The 19,694-nt window shown below is 44.6% G+C and overlaps 1 protein-coding gene across 7 annotated transcripts in view; it reads left to right on the top strand.

Moving 5' to 3' along the window:
- Window positions 1-19,694, top strand: part of CDH4 (cadherin 4) — an 811,352-nt gene that overhangs the window by 239,485 nt on the left and 552,173 nt on the right. Inside the window, exon 1 of one of the 7 annotated variants that reach the window (XM_083447294.1) lies at window positions 14,148-14,164. The exons of the other annotated variants lie outside the window; for them this stretch is intronic. Within the exon in view, the coding sequence (XP_083303420.1) occupies window position 14,164 (1 nt within the window). The 5' untranslated portion in view covers window positions 14,148-14,163. Of the gene's footprint in view, window positions 1-14,147; window positions 14,165-19,694 lie in introns of those variants that run through there. 7 annotated transcript variants of the gene reach the window in all.

The raw sequence follows: 19,694 nt of genomic DNA, 5'->3' as shown, positions 1-19,694 counted from the left end.
TGCTCTCATGTTATGTTAAGTTTCCCAACACCCCGGCCATAATAGGTGGCGATTTTAATGCCCGCACAGCAGCAAACTGGGATTCGCTGACCAAAGCCAAATGGTGGGTTACCCCAAACCTTGATAATTATGATCTGGAACACATGATGAGGAGATCCTCTAAAGACCACAGAGTAAATGAGGCTGGTGTACTCCTATATCAAATGGCCATCCGTTTAAATCTGGCCCCCTTAAATGGCGCATGTCTCCCTGATATCCCAGGGGAGTTCACTCACCTGAGCGTTAAGTCAAACAGCGTCCTCGATTACCTGTTGGTCTCCAGGGATCTACTTAAGTGTATTTCCACCTTTAAGATTGAGAATGTACAATCCAGTGATCATCTCCCCCTGGTAGCCAAGCTTTCCCTGAACTGGCAGCCAGAGACGGATAGACATGCGACCCAGATGGTAACCAACGAATCTTTCCAAATAAGAGGAATCAAATGGTCGGAGACCCAGGCTCAAAGGTATCAGGAATTCTTTCATAAAGAAATCCTTGGGCCTCATCCCAACATAGGCTCTGCCTCAGATGAGCATAGCATAGTGTTGAATCGCTTCCACCACCATACGACTGTTCTTACGTCCTTCTTCAGGTTACCACCCAAAAATTCAATTCGAAACGAGTATACTCACGGTGCCCCCTGGTACAATTCTCAGTGCAAACAAGCAAGACAGCGCCTTCGTGCTATATATAATGTATATAAGACCTCCGATGCATCTACTCTGCCAGCTAGCTACGCACAAGCCAAGCAAGTTTATAAACACATGCAAAAAATTGCCAAACGTGAGTGGCAACATAATCGTTGGCAGGCCTTGATTACCGCTTCAAATCCACACAGATCCAGGGAATTCTGGTCTCTGATTAACAGAAGGGTGAGGAAATACCCAAGGGCAGTCATCTCTGCACCGACATGGGAACTATTCCTGAAGAAATGTTTTTCACAAGCAGATGCTCCCTCTGACCATCTGATGCACCTGTTTACCCACCTACCCATTTGGCCTCCCACCGATCCGGACGAAATAGTCAACCTAATAGCTCAGCTGAAACCGGGCAAAGCCCCTGGGCCCGATCTGATCCCTGCCGAAGCCATTAAACTACACCCAAAATGGTGGGCTGGCATCCTGGCCAAAACCTTCGACGCAATCAACGCCTCTGGTCTCATCCCCAAAATATGGAAGGAGGCCATCATAGTACCAATTCACAAAAAAGGTTCTCCAATGGAGCCGGAAAATTACCGTAACATCAGCCTCCTTTCGATTATAGGGAAAATTTATGCCAGCTTTTTGCTGACTAAACTATTGCGATGGGTAGATGAGACTAACCAGATTGGCCACGAACAAGCAGGGTTCAGAACTAAACGTTCTACAACCGATCATGCGATAGTGCTTTATCATCTGGCACGGAAGTACTCCTCCCCTCCTCGGGGCTACCTCTGTGCGGCCTTTTTAGATCTAAAGGCAGCCTTCGACAGCGTGCCTAGAAACATTCTTTGGGAGAAACTCGCGAAACAGGGCATTGATAGAAGACTCTTATGGCTTATAAGTCAACTCCACGAAGGTACCCTTGCCAGAGTAAGACTCACTCCTGCGGGCGACCTCACAAACCCGATACCAATAAACAAGGGAGTGCGCCAAGGTTGTATATTGGCTCCCTGCCTATTCAACCTATTCATCAGCGACATGCGAGCACCCCTAGTTAACTCATCTCCAAGCACACACGCGCCTAGACTAGCGGATTATCGTTGCCCACTCCTTTTATATGCGGACGACGCAGTAATTCTATCTTTTACACGTGTTGGACTAACCAGAGCTCTGAAGATCTTTGCCACGTATTGTCAACTCAACCAATTAACCATCAACTATGCCAAATCCAAGATTCTGATTTTCTCCAGAAGTCGGAGATTATATAAATGGAAGCTTGGTGGAGCAAAAATAGAGCAAGTCTTAAAATTTCAATACCTAGGAGTTATTTTCCAATACAATCTGGGGTGGAAAGCTCAAATCCAACACCTACTTAATAAGGCCAAAACTCTGTCATATGCGCTCCTCCGTTTTTTCTTTTCGGATGGAGCTTTGCATGTTCCCTCGGCCCTAAAGGTGTTCAAGGCAAAAGTGGTGGCTGTGCTCGCTTATGCTGCCCCGCTCTGGGCCGTGTTGACAGATCTTGCCCCCCTTGAGACTCTGCAAAACCAATTCCTACGTCGGCTCCTAATGCTCCCTATGTGCGTTAGCAACTCAGCCATGCGACTAGAATTGAAGATCGCATCCTTAGAAACTTGCCTGTGGAAGCAAGCCTTCAATTATTGGTTATCATTGTGGCACAGATTACCAAACCATTACCTTGTCCAATGCCTATGGCGAGATGAATTCTCTAGCCTTTGGTCTAGTAGAATTCATGCCAAACTCTTGAGCTATGGAATCTCTCCCTCAGATTCCCTAAAATTAGATCAAATCACAGCTCAAAGACTGATCCGCCAAAGACTGGACGACATCGACTTACAGCGAAATTATATGCTGGGGGGAGGGGTTTGTTCGCCCCAGAACATTGGTATCACTTTAACTTACTGTGTCCCATCATACCTTTCCTCCCTTTCGACTGTTGCCCATAGACTGGCCTTCACCAAAGCGAGGTTCAACGTTTTTCCCTCCAATGTCCTGAGACATAGATTCTCAAAGGGCCAAGTCCCCGCCATGTGCGAATGCGATAAGGTGACGCCGGAGTCGCTCCAGCACATTATGTTCTCTTGCCCCTTGTTTAATGTGCTACGGGCAAATTTGCTGGGATCCATCATTCAGAAACTAGTGGGTACCCCTCCAACATTCCACCTTGCCCAAATCTTGCAGGATAAGGATACCCATACGACCCTGAAAGTGGCTAGGTTCCTGGCCGCGGTCCTTACCCAAAAGCGACGCCAAGGAGCACTACAAGCTAATTAAGGTGTAGGATGCCATTCCATCTTACAGTATTTTATTGTTATAGGGGCGTTTTAGCGGCTGTTTATTTCTATTCTTTCTTCTTTTTTTTTTTTCTTTTTTCTTTCCCCACGTCCACAAGCTGATATTTATGTTTTTTCTGTATGGGCCCATGGCCGTAATAAACTTGATTGATTGATCATTGTTCTGACTCTGTATAAGGCATCTTCCTATATTCGTGTATAGCAAGGTAGTCCATAGCACAGCAAAGTGGTTCTGGGCCTTTGCAAGGAACAGAAATCATTCCCATGTGCCAAACACATTTCCACCCCACCCCACCCTTTCATAACTAATAACAGTGTAGCTGGAAACCTCCATTTAAATGTCGCAAAGCTAAATATAATGATCTATCTGCAAAAGACTGTGTATTTGCTTTTTACATAAAGCAGAACTCTTGTCTTTTAACTCAAAAGTCCTTTAGAACCTCTTATGCATTTCCTGACAGATTGTCCCTGTAACCTTAGCCTGTAATCAAAGTTCCTCATCTACGTAGACAACCGGGAAGGGAGAAAAGGCAAGGGGGTTGTAGAAATGAGCACACCAGAGACTCGGGGAACAGCACCACGGAGAGAGACGTTTGAGCACCCCAAAATAGAAGAACATATCAGAGGTCTGGAATCCGATGCAAAGTGGGGAAGCGGTATGTCCATTCCTGATTTTGATAAGTGCAATGTGCTCTACACAGGGCTACTCTTGAGAAGGGAGATAGTTCACAGAGTTTAGCTGGTCCAGAATGCAGCTGCTGGGCTGTTGGTCAGCCACTAAGCAATTTAAAAGGAGTCCCCTGATTACTACTGGCTCCGTCTCTTATTCTGTTAGGAACAAGGTCTTTTCTGCTGTGATGTTGCTATTGTATACCTCTTCGTCCTGTATAGACTCACCTGGCTAGATCTTTTCGCACCTCTGGGAGGCAAAGAAATACCTTTTGAATTCTCCTGGGGTTCTGAAAGCTGGAGACACAAGCATGCATCCTGCCCCCCCCCCCCAATGCTTCTTTTGCTATTTTTCTCAAAATGATGGTGATGCGTCATGAGCCATAACTGACCCTGCACCCAATGTTTCATGGCACAGACATGAGGGGACCACATCAGAGTATCACTGGACCTCCATGTTGAAGTTTTGTACTGATGCACTCCCGCTGCCTTTCCCCTCTTTTCTCAAAAAGACCATCAGCCCCCTGAGATGTGCTGTTATAATAGGGCTATATCTTATTATGGGATGGCCCCTGATATAGAAGATCAGTACCTCCAGGGTTCTAAATTTCATTGATTCCCAGAGAATTTGGGGCGGGGAGCGACACTGCAATATTTCTTGGATTATTAAGACGTTGGTTTCCTTTTATTGTATGATGGAAAGAGTTATGAATTTAGTAACCACCGTGCCTTGGGTGGTTGGCGGTAAGCAATCAATACCTCCCTTTAAAACATAATTATGATGGCCCCCAACCTTTTAAGCCTCTTTTTCCTCCACTCTCAAAATATTGGTGGTGGTTGTTTTTCTTGATTGCCTATAGCATTTTTATATATACTTGCTATTAAAAAAAAAAGTCAGATACTCTTAAGAATGGGAGCCATATCATAGATTGTTGTTTTTTTTCCTCCCACTGTGAAGCTTTTATGAAATATTGAACACTTCAAGTTGTCATATCAGGAATTCAAGCTAACGTTTTCTGTGACAGAGCAGGGTGTGTGTGGCATGTAGCGTGCTAAGCATTAATTTTGTGCCACATATCAACCAGATTGGGAGAGAGAGAGAATGCAAATGCCGTGGCCAGACTGACTTCTGTTGCTCTGGTGCATCAGGCCAGGCCAGCGCAGGACCATGGCTGGCCACACCTGAATTGAGACCTGGAGCGTATGTGTTTTCCTGCCCACATTCCTGAAATCACTTCTGGAGCTTATGTTGAGGGCTTGAGCTGATGCTGGAGTTGGAGGAGTTGAATGCTGAAGGAACTGAGCTGTTGACCAGTCTGGGAAAGAGGCCTTGCCCTTAACAGGGCCCATCCAATCCAGAGGCTTCATACTGCCTGCCAATCAAAGGAGCTGATGTTCCACAACTAAGGCTCTGAGAGTACGCTAGGCACCTCCAGCTTGGTGCCCAGTGCGGGTGAACCCAAAATCTGCTTCTGATCTGATGCATCCCTTTCTAGTTTTAAGCAGTTGGTTAAGACACTCCTTTTTGGAAGGCAATGAAAGGAGGAGAGACTGGATTAGACAAATCGAGTAGTTGCTGCTACTGCTAGTAGTATAACTGCTATTTAGATATTTGAGTTCATAGAGTTCTTGTGTTGCTTATTTAAGGATTGCGTCCCCCACTCTGACCCCGCTATGAATTTATGTCTCCCTTTTATAATATCGGACTTTGTTGTAACCTGCCTGGACGTGTCACGGCACAGAAATCTGCTGTTTCCTTTTTGGTCACTCTCATATCCCACTGATTATCACCATTATAATTATGGTTGTTGTTCTCCCACCTTTGAACCAGAAGAAAATACAAAATGTATAAGGCAATACAAACAACAATAACCAGATCACAGAAAACAGAAATGTTAAAATGAAAAGTTGATAGGGGTTTCTCTATCTCACAGTCACCATACTCCTTGCCATACACATTATATTCATTCAGTCTCTCTGGCTTTGCTTCAGCTGCGCATTTAAGCCTTTCCGCTCAAATATTCCCTGCAAGAACCTTGCAGCAATCCCAAATGTCCACAGATTAATGTCTGGGCGATGGTTAGCAAACATTGTCCCACTTTCTGTAGAGAATGGTGCACTCTGAGACTAATTTAACACATGATTTCTGGGACGGTGTTTTCGAAGCACCTGATGGCTGCTGCCTCAGACCCTCCCAGTCTTCCAAATCTCTCTCTCTCTCTCTCTCTCTCTCTCTCTCTCTCTCTCTCTCTGAACATCTGCATTTCAGAAATTGATCGCCACAAAGTAATTCTTTGTGTCACTTCACATGATCTCTAACACAGATCCCCCCCCCCCAGTTGAAGCAGTTCACACATTCATGTGGAAGTAATGTATTTTGTTTCTGAGTGATGTATGCATGTGAATTGTCCTTTACTGATGACCTGCTGCTCAGAATTTAATTAATATCACATTATGGCAAAAAAATAATAATTCTTATTCTTTTTTAAGTGTCTGGCACTTAAGTTGGCAAAAGTCTTTGAGTGATTGTTCTTTCGATGACCCATAAATTGCCTCAGGATAAGGCTGCAGTAGCTATTGTTTTATGCATTTCTAGAAAAAAAGAAACCTTCCCTCTCACTTTACCTGTCCGAAAAGTGGCTAATGAAACAGAAAGCAAGTCTGTCATTAAAACAATTACCAGCAGCAACAAATACTAGGAGAAGCTCAGAAATAATACAAAGAGCACAGAAGGCTAGAGCTTGCAATAAATAAAATTGTGATAGGATTGAATACCTTAAAAAACAACAACACATAAGAAGCTTCCTCCTTGGTCTAGTTAGCTCAGTATTCTTGACTCTGACTGGAAGGGGCTTTCCAGGGTTTCAAGAAGGGAGGTGCCAGAATTTGAACCCAGGACCCTCTACATGCAAAGCAGATGCCACGCCCCTGAGCTGCTGAGACTCTTCCCCTCCACTGATGAAGTGTCTCCAAGTGTTGGCAGAACATGAGTAAAAAGGAAATTAGCCAAACTCTTTAAGACGAGGAGTTTCACATGCAGTATGCCACGTCACAGTCTCATTTGCAGTTCACAACTAGAATTTTGCAGAGGATTGTTAATTGACCTGTTGGCATGTTCTGCGCTCAGTTAATCTTCTGATATGTGTTGAATGACCTGTTACTTGTCAAATGGTCATTGCTGTGTTGTTAGTGTAGCATAATTGCGTATTATGGATATTCTGCTTTTATCGTATTTGCACATTCAATTTTCCGTGAACCACTCTGATCACAAAGGCTTGGATCCTAACTCGAATTTCTCCCAGTGAGTGCTTCCTCAGCAGAAGTGGGGGTGAATGCAACTTCCGCCGATTCCCCTTTCCTTCGTGCCCCCTGGGAACGTGCTCCAGAGGTGGTGTCAGATGATGCAGGAAGAAGCGGGAAATGGTGGAAATTGCCTCTCTCCACTTCTTCCAATGGGACCTCTGCTGGATCTTAGCCCTGTCTGTGAGTGGAAGCAGCTTTTTTGCAGATACCTAATTAGGGTCCGGTGGCGCTGTGGGTTAAACCACAGAGCCTAGGACTTGCCGATCAGAAGGTCAGCGGTTCGAATCCCCGTGACAGGGTGAGCTCCCGTTGCTCGGTCCCTGCTCCTGCCAACCTAGCAGTTCGAAAGCACGTCAAAGTGCAAGTAGATAAATAGGTACTGCTCTGGTGGGAAGGTAAATGGCATTTCTGTGCACTGCGCTGGTTTGCCAGAAGTGGCTTAGTCATCCCCTGCTTCCAAAAAAAAGGGAAATGTGCAAGGTGTGCTTTCTCTGACAGCATCAGGCACGGCACACTTTGTCGCTCATCAAAGTGACAGTCATGATCTTCCCTCTGAGTGTTCCCCTTGTTCCCGAATTTCGACAGGGAGGCAGCCTTTCTTGTCACTTCTGCCCTTTTAATATTTTCCTTTTCAAACTGCCTAAGCCTTTTCAAACTGCCCTGCACTTGACCTGAAATCTATATTGAAGGGAGGGATAGTGGGTAGAAATCTTATTTAAAAAAAAAAAAAAATGGAGCAGAAGAAGGAGAAGAAAGAGAATCAAAGGGATGCAGCAGGATGTATCAGAATGCTTGTTGGTGAACAGAAATATGCCATCAATGAAGCAAAGCCTATTGGGTGACTTTGCCTTCATTTACAGAAATATATTGTCTTCCATTGAGATTGGATATCCTTTCGAGCAGTGGCTGCAAGTAAGTACCTCAATAGGTCCATCTTGCCTTCTTTTACTAATAAAACCATCTGCCATTAGGCTGGAGGATTTTAATAAGTTAGGAAGAGGGAGAGAAAGACTAATTCTTCCTCTGTTCACTGTGCATGTCTCACTCTTTGCTCCATATGACCTCACAGTTTCCTGTCCTTCTTAGTGCTTCAAGGAATGTTATATCAATTAGCAGAACCTCTTCTGACCACATTAGGCCTTGTTACCTGAGCCATGGAAGATGTTGTCTCAGCAGAGGCCCATACACATCTGAAAGCTTAAGAAGGCTAGCTGGGCTTTCCCTTCCAATGACTTCTCCTCCCCTGTGAGAGTGATCTGAAGTCCTGAAGGCCCTGTAGCCAGTTCTGCAGTTGCATGGTCCTCCATGGCTGTGGAGCAGCAGAAGTTAAAGAGGAGCTGTCTTCAGAGTCTGAAGATGATGGAAGAGCCACATTCTCAAGTGTAGAAAGGGGTGCTGAGGGCTTCCCCAATTTGTGGTGACCCATGGGTCATCTAAATATTCACAATGGATCCTAGATGCAAGGATGTGGCACAACACACACAGAGCTTCTGAAGAATAAAGCATCATGTTCCCCGCTTTACTTCCTTTGCTTGCCATCTGCGTTTCCTGTTATGTCAGCCACTGCCCAACACAATCCCCAGACGTCTTACCTCCTCATCTTAATCTACTGTACACTTGGATTTGCCACATACCAAAGATACTGAGCTTTCTGTGGTACCTGCTCCTGGCTGTTTTTGTGCTGGCCAGCTAAACCATCAGGACCAGGCTTGCAAAAATACAGACGCCTGATGCTTAGAAAAATTAACCATGAAGTCTTGAGAACATATCTTCTGAAGTATGGATCAGCTGATTTTTTTTCCCATATAAAAAAATGGCGGCTGAATTATTGTGGGTCACAACTCCCCTCCAACTCAAAAATGTACTTTTAAAATAGCTAAAGTTTGCTTTCATGATGATATACTATTCTGCTGTTCCTCTACCCCGTTTTGTGTTCACTGACAGTGTGTGGTCCTTGACAGTCAAGAATTGCATAGTTTTAAGCTGCTACATTACCATTGCGACACAGTCATATGAGTTTGGGTGCCAGGCCTTTCTAACCCCTAGGTCCAGCAAGTGTTAAAATATAAGCAAGCATCCTGATTAGGTCATCGCCTGGGGTGAAGGGCCATTAAGAGAACAAAGGGAAGATGTGTGTGAGATGGCAAATGGGTGGGCCCAGCTCACAGCAAGTTAGAAGGATAAAAGCTAGTTTAGAGTTAAGTTGGTGGTAATGATGTGACCCAGAAATAAAGCCAGAGAGGCAAAGCATGATGTTTGATTTCTGCTTGAATCCAACGCTGTGGCTACGAGAGAAACAAGACCCGTTGGGGGTGCTGATGCTGGGAACCCCTCCATCCTAGCCTCAGGTTGTATATATGTGTAAATAATCCACATATCATAATTACACTACACTCTCCACTGTGCCTCAATTTTTAAAAGGAAACATGAATCCTGGGAAAGTGCCTCCAACCCCTGGAATCTCGCACTGCTCAGAGATTGGGGTGGCATGCGGCCATGCTGTCATAACTAGACAATTCCTGTTGCCAGCTCTTTAAAAAGCCTTTCATAGTTTTGCAAAGTTTTACCCAAAGCCATGTAAGTTTCCAGCAGCTTGGATATAAACTTGAGAGCTAAACCCACGTAGTTTACATTTTGACGGGCAAGACTTGGGCTTGGCATAACTTAACAGGAGATGTTCAGCACCATTGGTATTGGCACTGGACTGTAAACTTGGCTCGCTTCTGTGTATGTGGTTTAATCACTTGCATTTCCAGCCGAAGTTAGCCATGTTTCACACTGTTTGATTCCCCTATGGGGGTTGTCTCAATAAAATGTCACGCACTGCAGCTTCTCCGGACGGGGTGCCTTTAACTTTTGAGTCTATTGTCAGGCTCTGATGAAGAGGAAAAGATTTGCCTGTTGTACCTGACTCTGCTTGATACCAAATTGTGTGTGTGTGTGTGTGTACACACAGAGAGGTGGGAAGCTTAGCAAGATCAAAGTAATATAAAGGATGAAAGCTGGATAACGTTTCAAGGAAAATAAAACTGTATTAGCTTTTCCTAGCACAAACAGTATCTGAAATATGACATAAACTACTACCTTGGCCTGGAAAGAGGCTCCTGGGGTGTGTGGGGAGACTAAAGGTGCAGTTTCAGCTCTGTAACCATACTGGTTGCTTTCCAATATGGTCTATTAAATCAGGGAAATGGGATATGCCTTCTTTTTCTTTCTTTTCTCATTTTTTGCTCTTTAGAGGTAAAGTGGGCAGAACCGCATCAGCAAGGCTTGTTCTGTCTTCTTTTCATCCAAAGCTAAGCTGTACATTACATTGATTCATCCATTCATTTACTTCTTCAGTGACACACATCCCCCAACACAATTCCCTCTTGTCTAAGACCCTGTCGGATGTCACTAGTAGTAAGCAAAGGGCAACGTACCTCTTATGGGTGATGGCCTGGCCACATTATGACCTCTACATTTACCACCAGTCATCATATCATTGTGGAGCCAGACGTGAAGAATTTCAACAGCATCACCTGCATCCTGTAGCACTGGTGTGGGGGGTCTTGTTCCACCAAGATCCACAAGGATTTGATGGCTGGTATTCACTCATTTATTTATTTTTAATAACATTTTATTGATTTCCAAATATAACAAAAATAAAAACAACAACAATACAAAAACGAAACAAAACAAATTGACTTCCCTCTAATCCCTTCCTTGGTTCTTTTATTTATCAACATACAGTGGTACCTCAAGTTAAGTACTTAATTCGTTCTGGAGGTCCGTTCTTAACCTGAAATGGTTCTTAACCTGAAGCACCACTTTAGCTAATGGGGACTCCCACTGCTGCCGCCGCGCTCCTGCTGCGCGCTTTCTGTCCTCATCCTGAAGCAAAGTTCTTAACCCGAGGTACTATTTCTGGGTTAGCGGAGTCTGTACCCTGAAGTGTCTGTAACCCTAGGTACCACTATACTGCATGTCTATTCTTAAATTTTATCCTATTTGAATTCCTATTATACATTCATAACAAAATTACAAGTAATCTTAAAACCCTGCTAATGTATTAGCCTGTGTACATTGCTTTTGTAAATATGTAATAATCATCTTCCATTCTTCCTTAAATTCATTGTCATCTCTTCCTCTTAGTTTCATAGTCAATTTTGCCATTTCAGCATATTCCATTAATTTAACTTGCCAGTCTTCTTTAGATGGGACACCACTGGTGTTCACTCATTTTGGTGGTCCAGTAAGCTTTGGGCATTCGGTGTGGGGCCACTTGTTTTGCTGTCCCTCCCAGTCTGGAAACTGTGTTTCCGTGCACTGCTCTGGTTCGCCAGAAGCGGTTTAGTCATGCTGGCCACATGACCCGGAAGCTGTATGCCAGCTCTCTTGGCCAATAAATCGAGATGAGCGCCGCAACCCCAGAGTCGTCCGCGACCGGACCTAATTGTCAGGGGTCCCTTTACTTTTACCTTTAAGTGTCCCAGAAAAAGGGCATCCCATTTTTATATCATGGGGAAATGGCAGCCATATTGGTTGCTGTGATCTCTCGCGATTCCACGGTGTGATCCCCCCAACCGCCCCCCACTTTTTCAGGGCCATGATCTTGCACAGTTCCCCAAACTGCACATTTTAGGCCAGCATGCCTGGGGAAAAACATTTTTTTGGGGGTGGGGTGCTGTGGAGTGAAATCAAGCAAGATCACAGAAACCAAAATGGCCGTAGAGCTCTCACAATAAAAAAACAGGAAGATGGCATCTGGATTTGGGGTTCAAAGTGTTGGAGGGTATGCAATTGTCTTCAAAACTATTCCCTATCACTCCAGATGTATGGGGCCCTTAGGTTACCCATTGATTTGAGAAAGGTACTCCACACATTCAGAAACATAGAAACATCATCTTATATTATCCATCATATAACATAATAATGGTCTGCCATTGCATTAAAAAACAAAAGATGGATTGAGGGCTCAACTGTAGCAGAGATTTTTGCCTTTACAAGTCCTTTATAAAGTTCAGGCAAGGGTGGGTGGGGGGAGTTTAGAGCCTGAATCTGCATGCAAATTCAAACCAATACAGCTGGTTGTCGCTCTTTTAAATTCTTGGTGAATGCCTGCCAACGATTTGTTTACATTACTGTTTTTATTTGCAGAATAATGAAAATATTACTGGCCGAAGGTGAAAATATGGATATTAAAATTTTAATAGAGTATGCACAGTCGTAAAAGAAAGAGAGAGAGAGAGAGAGAGAAAGAAAAGGAACACACAGATGAGGGCTCTTCCATGATAATTAAAAATTATAAAGTCATTACTCCAGCTTGCTTTTGGAATTGCCGAGTGAATTAAACAGTTTGTTGTCAGTGCAAATGCCTTTGCAGATTTCGGCTCATTAAAATTCTGCATTGTCAAAATGGGCACAGAATGCATATACAATGACTAATTTGATTTTAAACCTTTTCTTTCCTCAAGGCTTTATCTCTCTGCACAACAGACCTCACCTTGGAGGGACATAAGGAATGATATATATTTGCTGATGCAGGGGGATTGAAAAACAACCCCTTTTGAGGGGTCTCTTTTCTTTAAAGGGTGCATATGTCTCTCCCCCACCCCCATTAGATATTGAGAAGGAAGGGGAAAGACCTGTGGGGTGTTCTGGCTCTTATGTGCCATAAAATGCTATTATAATGAAAAGTGTTAGTTTTTATGGCATCACCAAACTATTAAGCAGCAACTTTTTTTTCTGCAAATGTTAATCTTTAATCTTTATAAATTGCACGCTGAAGAAATAGTAGGTCTGTAAAACACTTGTCTTCAAGCCTTACAGGGATAAAGTTATAATGGGGTTGGCTGTTGTCCAGAATTTTACTATCAAGTACTATTGGTTTGCTTATAATAATGTGGGTTTTCCCTTCCCCTCTATTTTTTTTCCTGCATTTGGGGAACCATTTCTTCATTTTCCTGCCCACTGAGGAGCTGCTTTGTGTTGCAAAGGATTCTGGGATTTCTTTGAGGGCATTCAGCACTTGATGACCCCCCCCCCAGCGTAATTGACCCCCATTGTAGCCTCATGTGTAGTTGAGAGTAGGGCCCACCCAATGCTCCTTTTATGTCTGCCTATTTCAAGGGAAGATCAGTCATGGCAAGGGTGGAAAAAGAAGGGAAGCATTACCCCAAAGCGGGTAATGATTTGCATGGTTTGCATATTCTAATAGATGGAAATTTAGAAATAACTGAAATACAGTGGTACCTCTGATAACAAACTTAATTTGTTCCGGAGGTCCATTCTTAACCTGAAACCGTTCTTAACCTGAAGCACCACTTTAGCTAATGGGGCCTCCCGCTGCCACTGCCACACCATTTCTGTTTTTACCTCTGTGTTATTTGTGGGGCATAGGGATTCGTTCATTTCTTCTTCTTCAAAATATAGTCTGGCCCCTCACAAGGTCTGAGGGACAGTGGACTGGCCCACGGCTGGAAACGTTTGTTGACCCCTGCTGTAGGAGTATAACACAGCTGAGTGGTGAAGACTTTGACCAGGTACCCCGTGTACCTGCTTAGTCTTCTGCCCAGCTGGTAACTGAGAGTATTCTGTGATTTATTTTATCATAGCTGCTGGATAGCTCAGATGGTAGAGCATGAGACTCTTAATCTCAGGGTTATGGGTTCAAGCCCCACTTTGGGCAAAGGATTCCTGCATTGCAGGAGGTTGGGCTAGATGTCCCTCATGGACTCTTCCAGCTCTACGATTCTGTGATTCATTGACTGCATTCTAAAATGGAAATACTGCCTACCTTATATTGACACTTTCGAAAAGGGATTATATTGATTATAATATAAGTCACTCCTGGGTGAATAATTGATGGCTTTCTCTTAGTGCTCAGAATTTGCTTAGCTTCTAAACATAATTGAAAATTTAATTTTAATAGTAATAACAATAACAACAACAACAACTCATTGAGTATACATAAGTAATCTGGTCATTTATCATAGCGCGTGACAAACCAAATCTGATTGTGTCTTCCTAATGCAGCCCTATTTATTAATTCACATCTTTCTTTCTTTCTTTTTCTTCCCTTAGGTAAGTCTCTCAGCTCTTAATTCATCTGGCAGCTTCCAGATTCTGCTGTCTTTACCACAAAGATGTAAGAAAATGTCTCTACATGACTCTCCTATATTTCTGATTAGCAAAATCCTGGAACTTTGCGGAAAAGTAAGAACAATCTAGCCCTTTCCATATGGGTAGAATTTTCTTTGGGGTGTGCTTTCGATACATATTTTGGTCCTATTGATTTTAGCTTCAGTCATCTTTTACGGCTTTGGGATTGCACAGTCTCTGTTTAACACATGTGTAACTCCAGGTTTCGAATCCCCCCATGGCTGTTTTTATACATGCGCAGTTGAGGTGCTATGAATCAAATGGGACAGGTGACTTTACAATCTATGAATACTTAGATGGGAACCCTAATGCTTTGTGAGTCTGTATCTCTGAAGAGGGAGGATTCCTGAACATCTCTGTGTAGGGGCAGGGGACAGCTACATAACATGCAGGTAACTATTATCTGCCCAGCCTAGCTTGCCACTTTCTGTTCCCCTGGAATCAGCACTTGGGTGGATGTCAGTAAGTGGAATAAAGGCCAGCTGAGAAGGATTAAGATGATGGCTGGATTCTATCCAGGAAACAGTCAACACAGTGCCATCCTGATGTTGTTGGAACTACAAATCCCATCATCCCTGTTCATTGGCCATACTAGCTGGTGATGATGGGAGAAGTAGTCAAAGACCATTAGGAGGACACTACATTGGAAATCCCGGTTATTTGTTGTTGCTGGGAGTTTGTGCTTTTAAACACATTTCTTTTCCGTCCTTCAAAGGTTTGGGGTTGTTGTTCTTTTATTTAGCAGACTTCATATTTTTTATAGGGATAAGGATTACCTGGGTTGCCACACACTACCTGTGGTCACCACTGTGCCTGCCAGTACCTCCTTGGATGTCTGAGAGGTCTCAATAAATATCTGCAATGCCTTCTCTGCTCAGTTTCTATTTGCATTGGTCCAGCCTCTCCTTTAAACATACTGACATTTCATTGGGTACTCTGTTCTGAACACAGGAGAAGTGCAAAGAGCTTTTTTCTGGGACCAAGCATTGCAGTGGATGATCTAGGCAGGGCCTTTCCTTCATTTATGGAGCCAACATTGGTGAGGATTTTGCCTGCACCATCTTGCGGTCCGACCTCTTTTTCTGCTCTTTTAGATGTCCCACCAGCAGAACCAGCCCACCCATGAGGGAAGGTGAGGCGGCTGCCTCAGGTGGCAGAATCCATGGGGTCAGCACGTCCCGATGTAGATCTTTATTCCCTTGGGCAGCTGGGGTTGGCTGAAGGCAGACTGAGGTTGGTTGGGTAGTGGCCCATTTGCCCGAATGGACCAGATGCCACTGTGGGGGACCCTCTATGTGCAGGGTGAAGACACTGAGACTTTGGTGTCTTTGTGTGTGCTCATGTGGACCCACCAACATCCTTCAGCTAAACTGACAACTTCAAGGTACTACACCCTGCCTCCATTCAGTTTGGGTGCATGCATTTGGAGGAAGAGGAACATGTCTTTTTAAATAATAATAATAATAATAATAATAATAATAATAATAATAATACAGTGGTGCCTCGCAAGACGAAAAGAATCCGTTCTGCGAGTCTTTTCGTCTTGCGGTTTTTTCGTCTTGCGAAGCAAGCCCATTAGCGGATTAGCGCTATTAGCGCTATTGGCAGTTTAAGGGCTAAAAACGGCTTTTTAAGGCTTAAGGGATTAGCGGTTTTGCTGCTAAAATGCTTTTAGCAGCTTAGCGCTTCAGAAAAAAGGGTTTTGGAGCGGAAAAAAACCTCAAAAATTTTCGTCAATTTTCGTCTTGCGAAGCAAGCCCATAGGGAAATTCGTCTTGCGAAGCGCCTCTGCAAATGGAAAACCCTTTCGTCTTGCGGGTTTTCCGTCTTGCAAGGCATTCGTCTTGCGGGGCACCACTGTAATAATAATAATAATAAAAGTAACTCAACAGGAAGGAGTTAAGTAATGAACACATCAGCTCAACTGCAAACTGCTCATGTGGCTTTGCGGTGTATGTATTAGAATAATGACCTGAATTGATACTACAAATATAATTACATTGATTCTTTTCTGATGGCTATAAACAATGACATTTCCCTTGATCTCTGAGCAGAGTTAGTTATAAAACACATGCTCCACTTTTGTATTCACACACTGCCTTCTCATCACTTTTGTCTCGTACTCCCCGAGGGCTTGATTTAGAAGAAGTGTCTGATTTAATGGGGGGGGGGGGAGATGAAACAACAAAGGCAGCAGCAGCTCACAGCCTTCCTAATGTAAGAGTAGACATATGTGTTTCCTTTTTGATTGTGTTGCTCGGAATCATTGCCGTGTATTTTAATATTTTGCTTAATAAAGAGAACCCTAGACGACGTCCATCTCCCCACTTCTGGACTCCCCCGTTAATTCCCCCCCCCATCCACCCCCTTAGGGTACACCGTCTTTCATGCCATTTCACAGGAGCCATTAACTGATGAAAAACCACACTGGAGCGATTTGATTTAACACACCACCCGTTAAAAGCTTCCCATCAGGGTGGGTAGTGGGGCGAGAAGAGGTTTCTCTGCCAGTGAGGCAATACCTAGCAAGTTAGGAAATAGGCATTTTCGCCACCAACATGTCTATAAATCTTGTAACGTCCATAAACGGATGGGAAACGCAACACGGACATTTTTGAAATGGCCATTCCTCCTTCTCCCCTGTGAATGTATACATTTTGAGAGGTTCATTGGATGCAGGAGTCATTGGGTACAGAGGGGCATCAGGGTTCCTGCAGGTTCAATACTGGCTTACTCTGGACTTGGTGGTCAAAGGAGAGGACAAACTTTCATGGTAGCCCCAAATCCCCCAGCCCTGCAGAGGCCAATCAAATGCCAATATCTCAAGTACGGTGGTACCTCGGTTTATGAACTTAATCCTTTCTGGAAGTCCATTCTTAAACCGAAACAGTTCTTAAACCAAGGTGCGCTTTCCCTATTGAGGCCTCCCACCGCCAGTGCCCTTCCACCATTCCAATTCCGTTCTTAGACTGAGGTAGAGTTCACAAACTGGGACACTATTTCCGGTTTTGCGGATTCGTAAACTGAATAGTTCATAAACAGGGCTGTTCTTAAACCGAGGTACAGTGGTACCTCAGGTTACATATGCTTCAGGTTACAGACTCCGCTAACCCAGAAATATTACCTCGGGTTAAAAACTTTACCTCAGGATGAGAACAGAAATCGTGCAGCAGTGGTGCGGCTAATGGTGCCCCATTAGCTAAAGTGGTGCCTCAGGTTAAGAACAGTTTCAGGTTAAGAACAGACCTCCAGAACGATATAAGTACTTAACCACTGTATGTGCTCCTGCCCTGTGGGATGTCACAGTGAAGGAGGTCACCAAGATCTCCCTCTATGCAGTCAGGCAGCCTTTTCTCTTTCTTGATCATTGTCATTTCTGCCAGCCTTACCTTTTCCTCCTTACATAGTGTCCTTTGGGAGTCAGAGAGGGTGGAAAATGTATTTTATGTTTCTTTTCCTTACATTCATCATGGAACTCAAGGCAGTTCCCAGAGGGTCTCCCATCCAGACACTGACCAGGCCCAAACCGGCTTAGCTTCAGCAGGGTGGTGGCCTGATGTGCCATCAGGCCAGACCTTGGAAGGAGAAGGCCCCTTTGTTTATCCTCCCACTGCTGCAAATCTCTTCTTGCCTCTCCATCCCTTGAGCCATTTCAGGAGGTAGAGAGATAAGAGGGGAAGCGGCGGAGTTTCTGCGTTTGGAAACGAAACGAAACTGGCTCTGCTTCTGTGCCTTTATCTGTAAGCTGGAACGAGGGAAGCTAGCAAGTGAAATGTTTCCCCTTCACTTATCCTGATGCCAGTATAAGCCGTGCTATGTACGTGTGTTTTAAGTTACTGCTAAAGGCGCAGGGGGCAGGCAAATGAAGAAGGAGAAAAATCCGTTCTGGGAGGAAGAGAGATTCATTTCACAAAATATTAGTGCATATTTTAAACTGAAATTATCTTGATTTCGTACTTCATTTTATTCTCACATGTACCTCAGCCTCTGCATCTTCTGCTGGTTTATTCTCCTCCCTGAACATGATGAAATTGGCCAGGGATGTGAAACCTGCAGCCTTCGAAATGTTTCTGGGCTCCCATATCCCATCAGTCCCAACCATCTTGGTCAGGGTTCAGGGAGGATGGGAGTTGGAGTTCAGCAACATTCACAGGGTACAGTTTCCTCACCCCTGAATAATTCTATTGGCTACTGTTGTAGTTCTTGGGATTGCTTGTGTGTAAATTGCCTTTACTCGTGGCTGTCTTGCATGCTTGAACCCTTTCTGACAGAGGAGCCTCTATCTCGTGGCTGCCTCAGTCGCTGGCAGAATCTGTCAGTGGGCGTTTCTTAAACTTTTTCCAACATAAAAGCTGCTTGACGCCCAGTCTCCTCCCCCGTTGCCTGCACGAAAGTTTTTTGCGCACTGTGGGCGTGGGCAACGGAGCACTTGTCCCCTCTCCACTTGTCTCAAGCGAAGAGTCCTGGAGCCAAGTCTCCGCTTCCTCTATCTCTTCCCCTTTCCCACTGGTGTTGCGCTGATTTCCTTCCCCAGCGTATGGGCTATCCCTCCTCCTACTGGGACCCTCTCCACCATCATCCGGGAGCCCTCTCACCTCCTCCCGCTCCGATGGCAGTTCCCTGACAGCTACCAAATCTAAATTCCACAACAAACCAGCCTGGCCTCTCTTCCGATGCCACCGTGCCTTTCGTGCCAGTGGCCTAATTCTCCTGCTCCAAAATTGGCCACAAATACGCAGCAGCAGCAGCTTCAGCTCAGTGTCCTCACAGCAGGGTTTTCTGATTATTCCGTGTGGCGGCCAGCTTGGCTTTTCAAGTAGGGGGTGGGGCAGAATTATGATCTATCTCCCTCTTCCTTCTCTTGCACTGCAAACTGGCTGCAAGGTGTATCAATCAAATGCCTCTGAGGCGAACCAGGACACTATGGTGCCTGCTGCAGAAGATCCAAACGGTGCCCCTCTGTTGGTGGTAAAAATATCACAATGAATAACTGATTCTTTGCTGCCCTTTAATGATGCTTCCAAATCTGCTGCCTGAGGCAGCCTGCCTCACCCAGCCTAATAGCCATGCTGTCCCTGAAACAGTGGCTTCAGCTGGACTCCATGTATAATGCGCTTTGAATCCACTGTGCACTGGCTGCTTCTGGTTTGAAATGATGTTTACTGGTTGATTTATTTAGTACAGAGGTGAGAAATGTGAGGCCCAGTCCTCCTGGCTTATGTACACTGCATCCTTGCAACTTTTCCTAGACTATTCCAGGCTGGGATAGCCTGGCCTCAGTTGTCCATACTCTAGTGGCCTTCTGCATGGGCTACTGCAATGCACTCTATGTGGGCTTACCTTTGAAGACGGACCAGAAACTGCAGTTAGTGAAGAACGCAGCGTCTAGGGTGGTGAGTGGGGCAGCTTGTGTCATCAGTCCTGAAAGCACTGCACTGGTTGCCAGTGAGCTACCAGGCTCAATTCAAGGTGTTAGCATGAGCATACAAAGCCCCAAATTGTTTGGGAACCAAGTTCCTAAAATAACAGCTTCAAGCATGACAGGGCCTTCTCAGTAGTGGTGCCTTGCTAGCACTGACATGTG

Source organism: Podarcis tiliguerta, assembly GCF_965153285.1.
Source record: "Podarcis tiliguerta genome assembly, chromosome: 6".
In the NCBI taxonomy this organism is placed as follows: Eukaryota; Metazoa; Chordata; class Lepidosauria; order Squamata; family Lacertidae; genus Podarcis; species Podarcis tiliguerta.
This window is presented reverse-complemented; position numbering and strand designations above follow the sequence as displayed.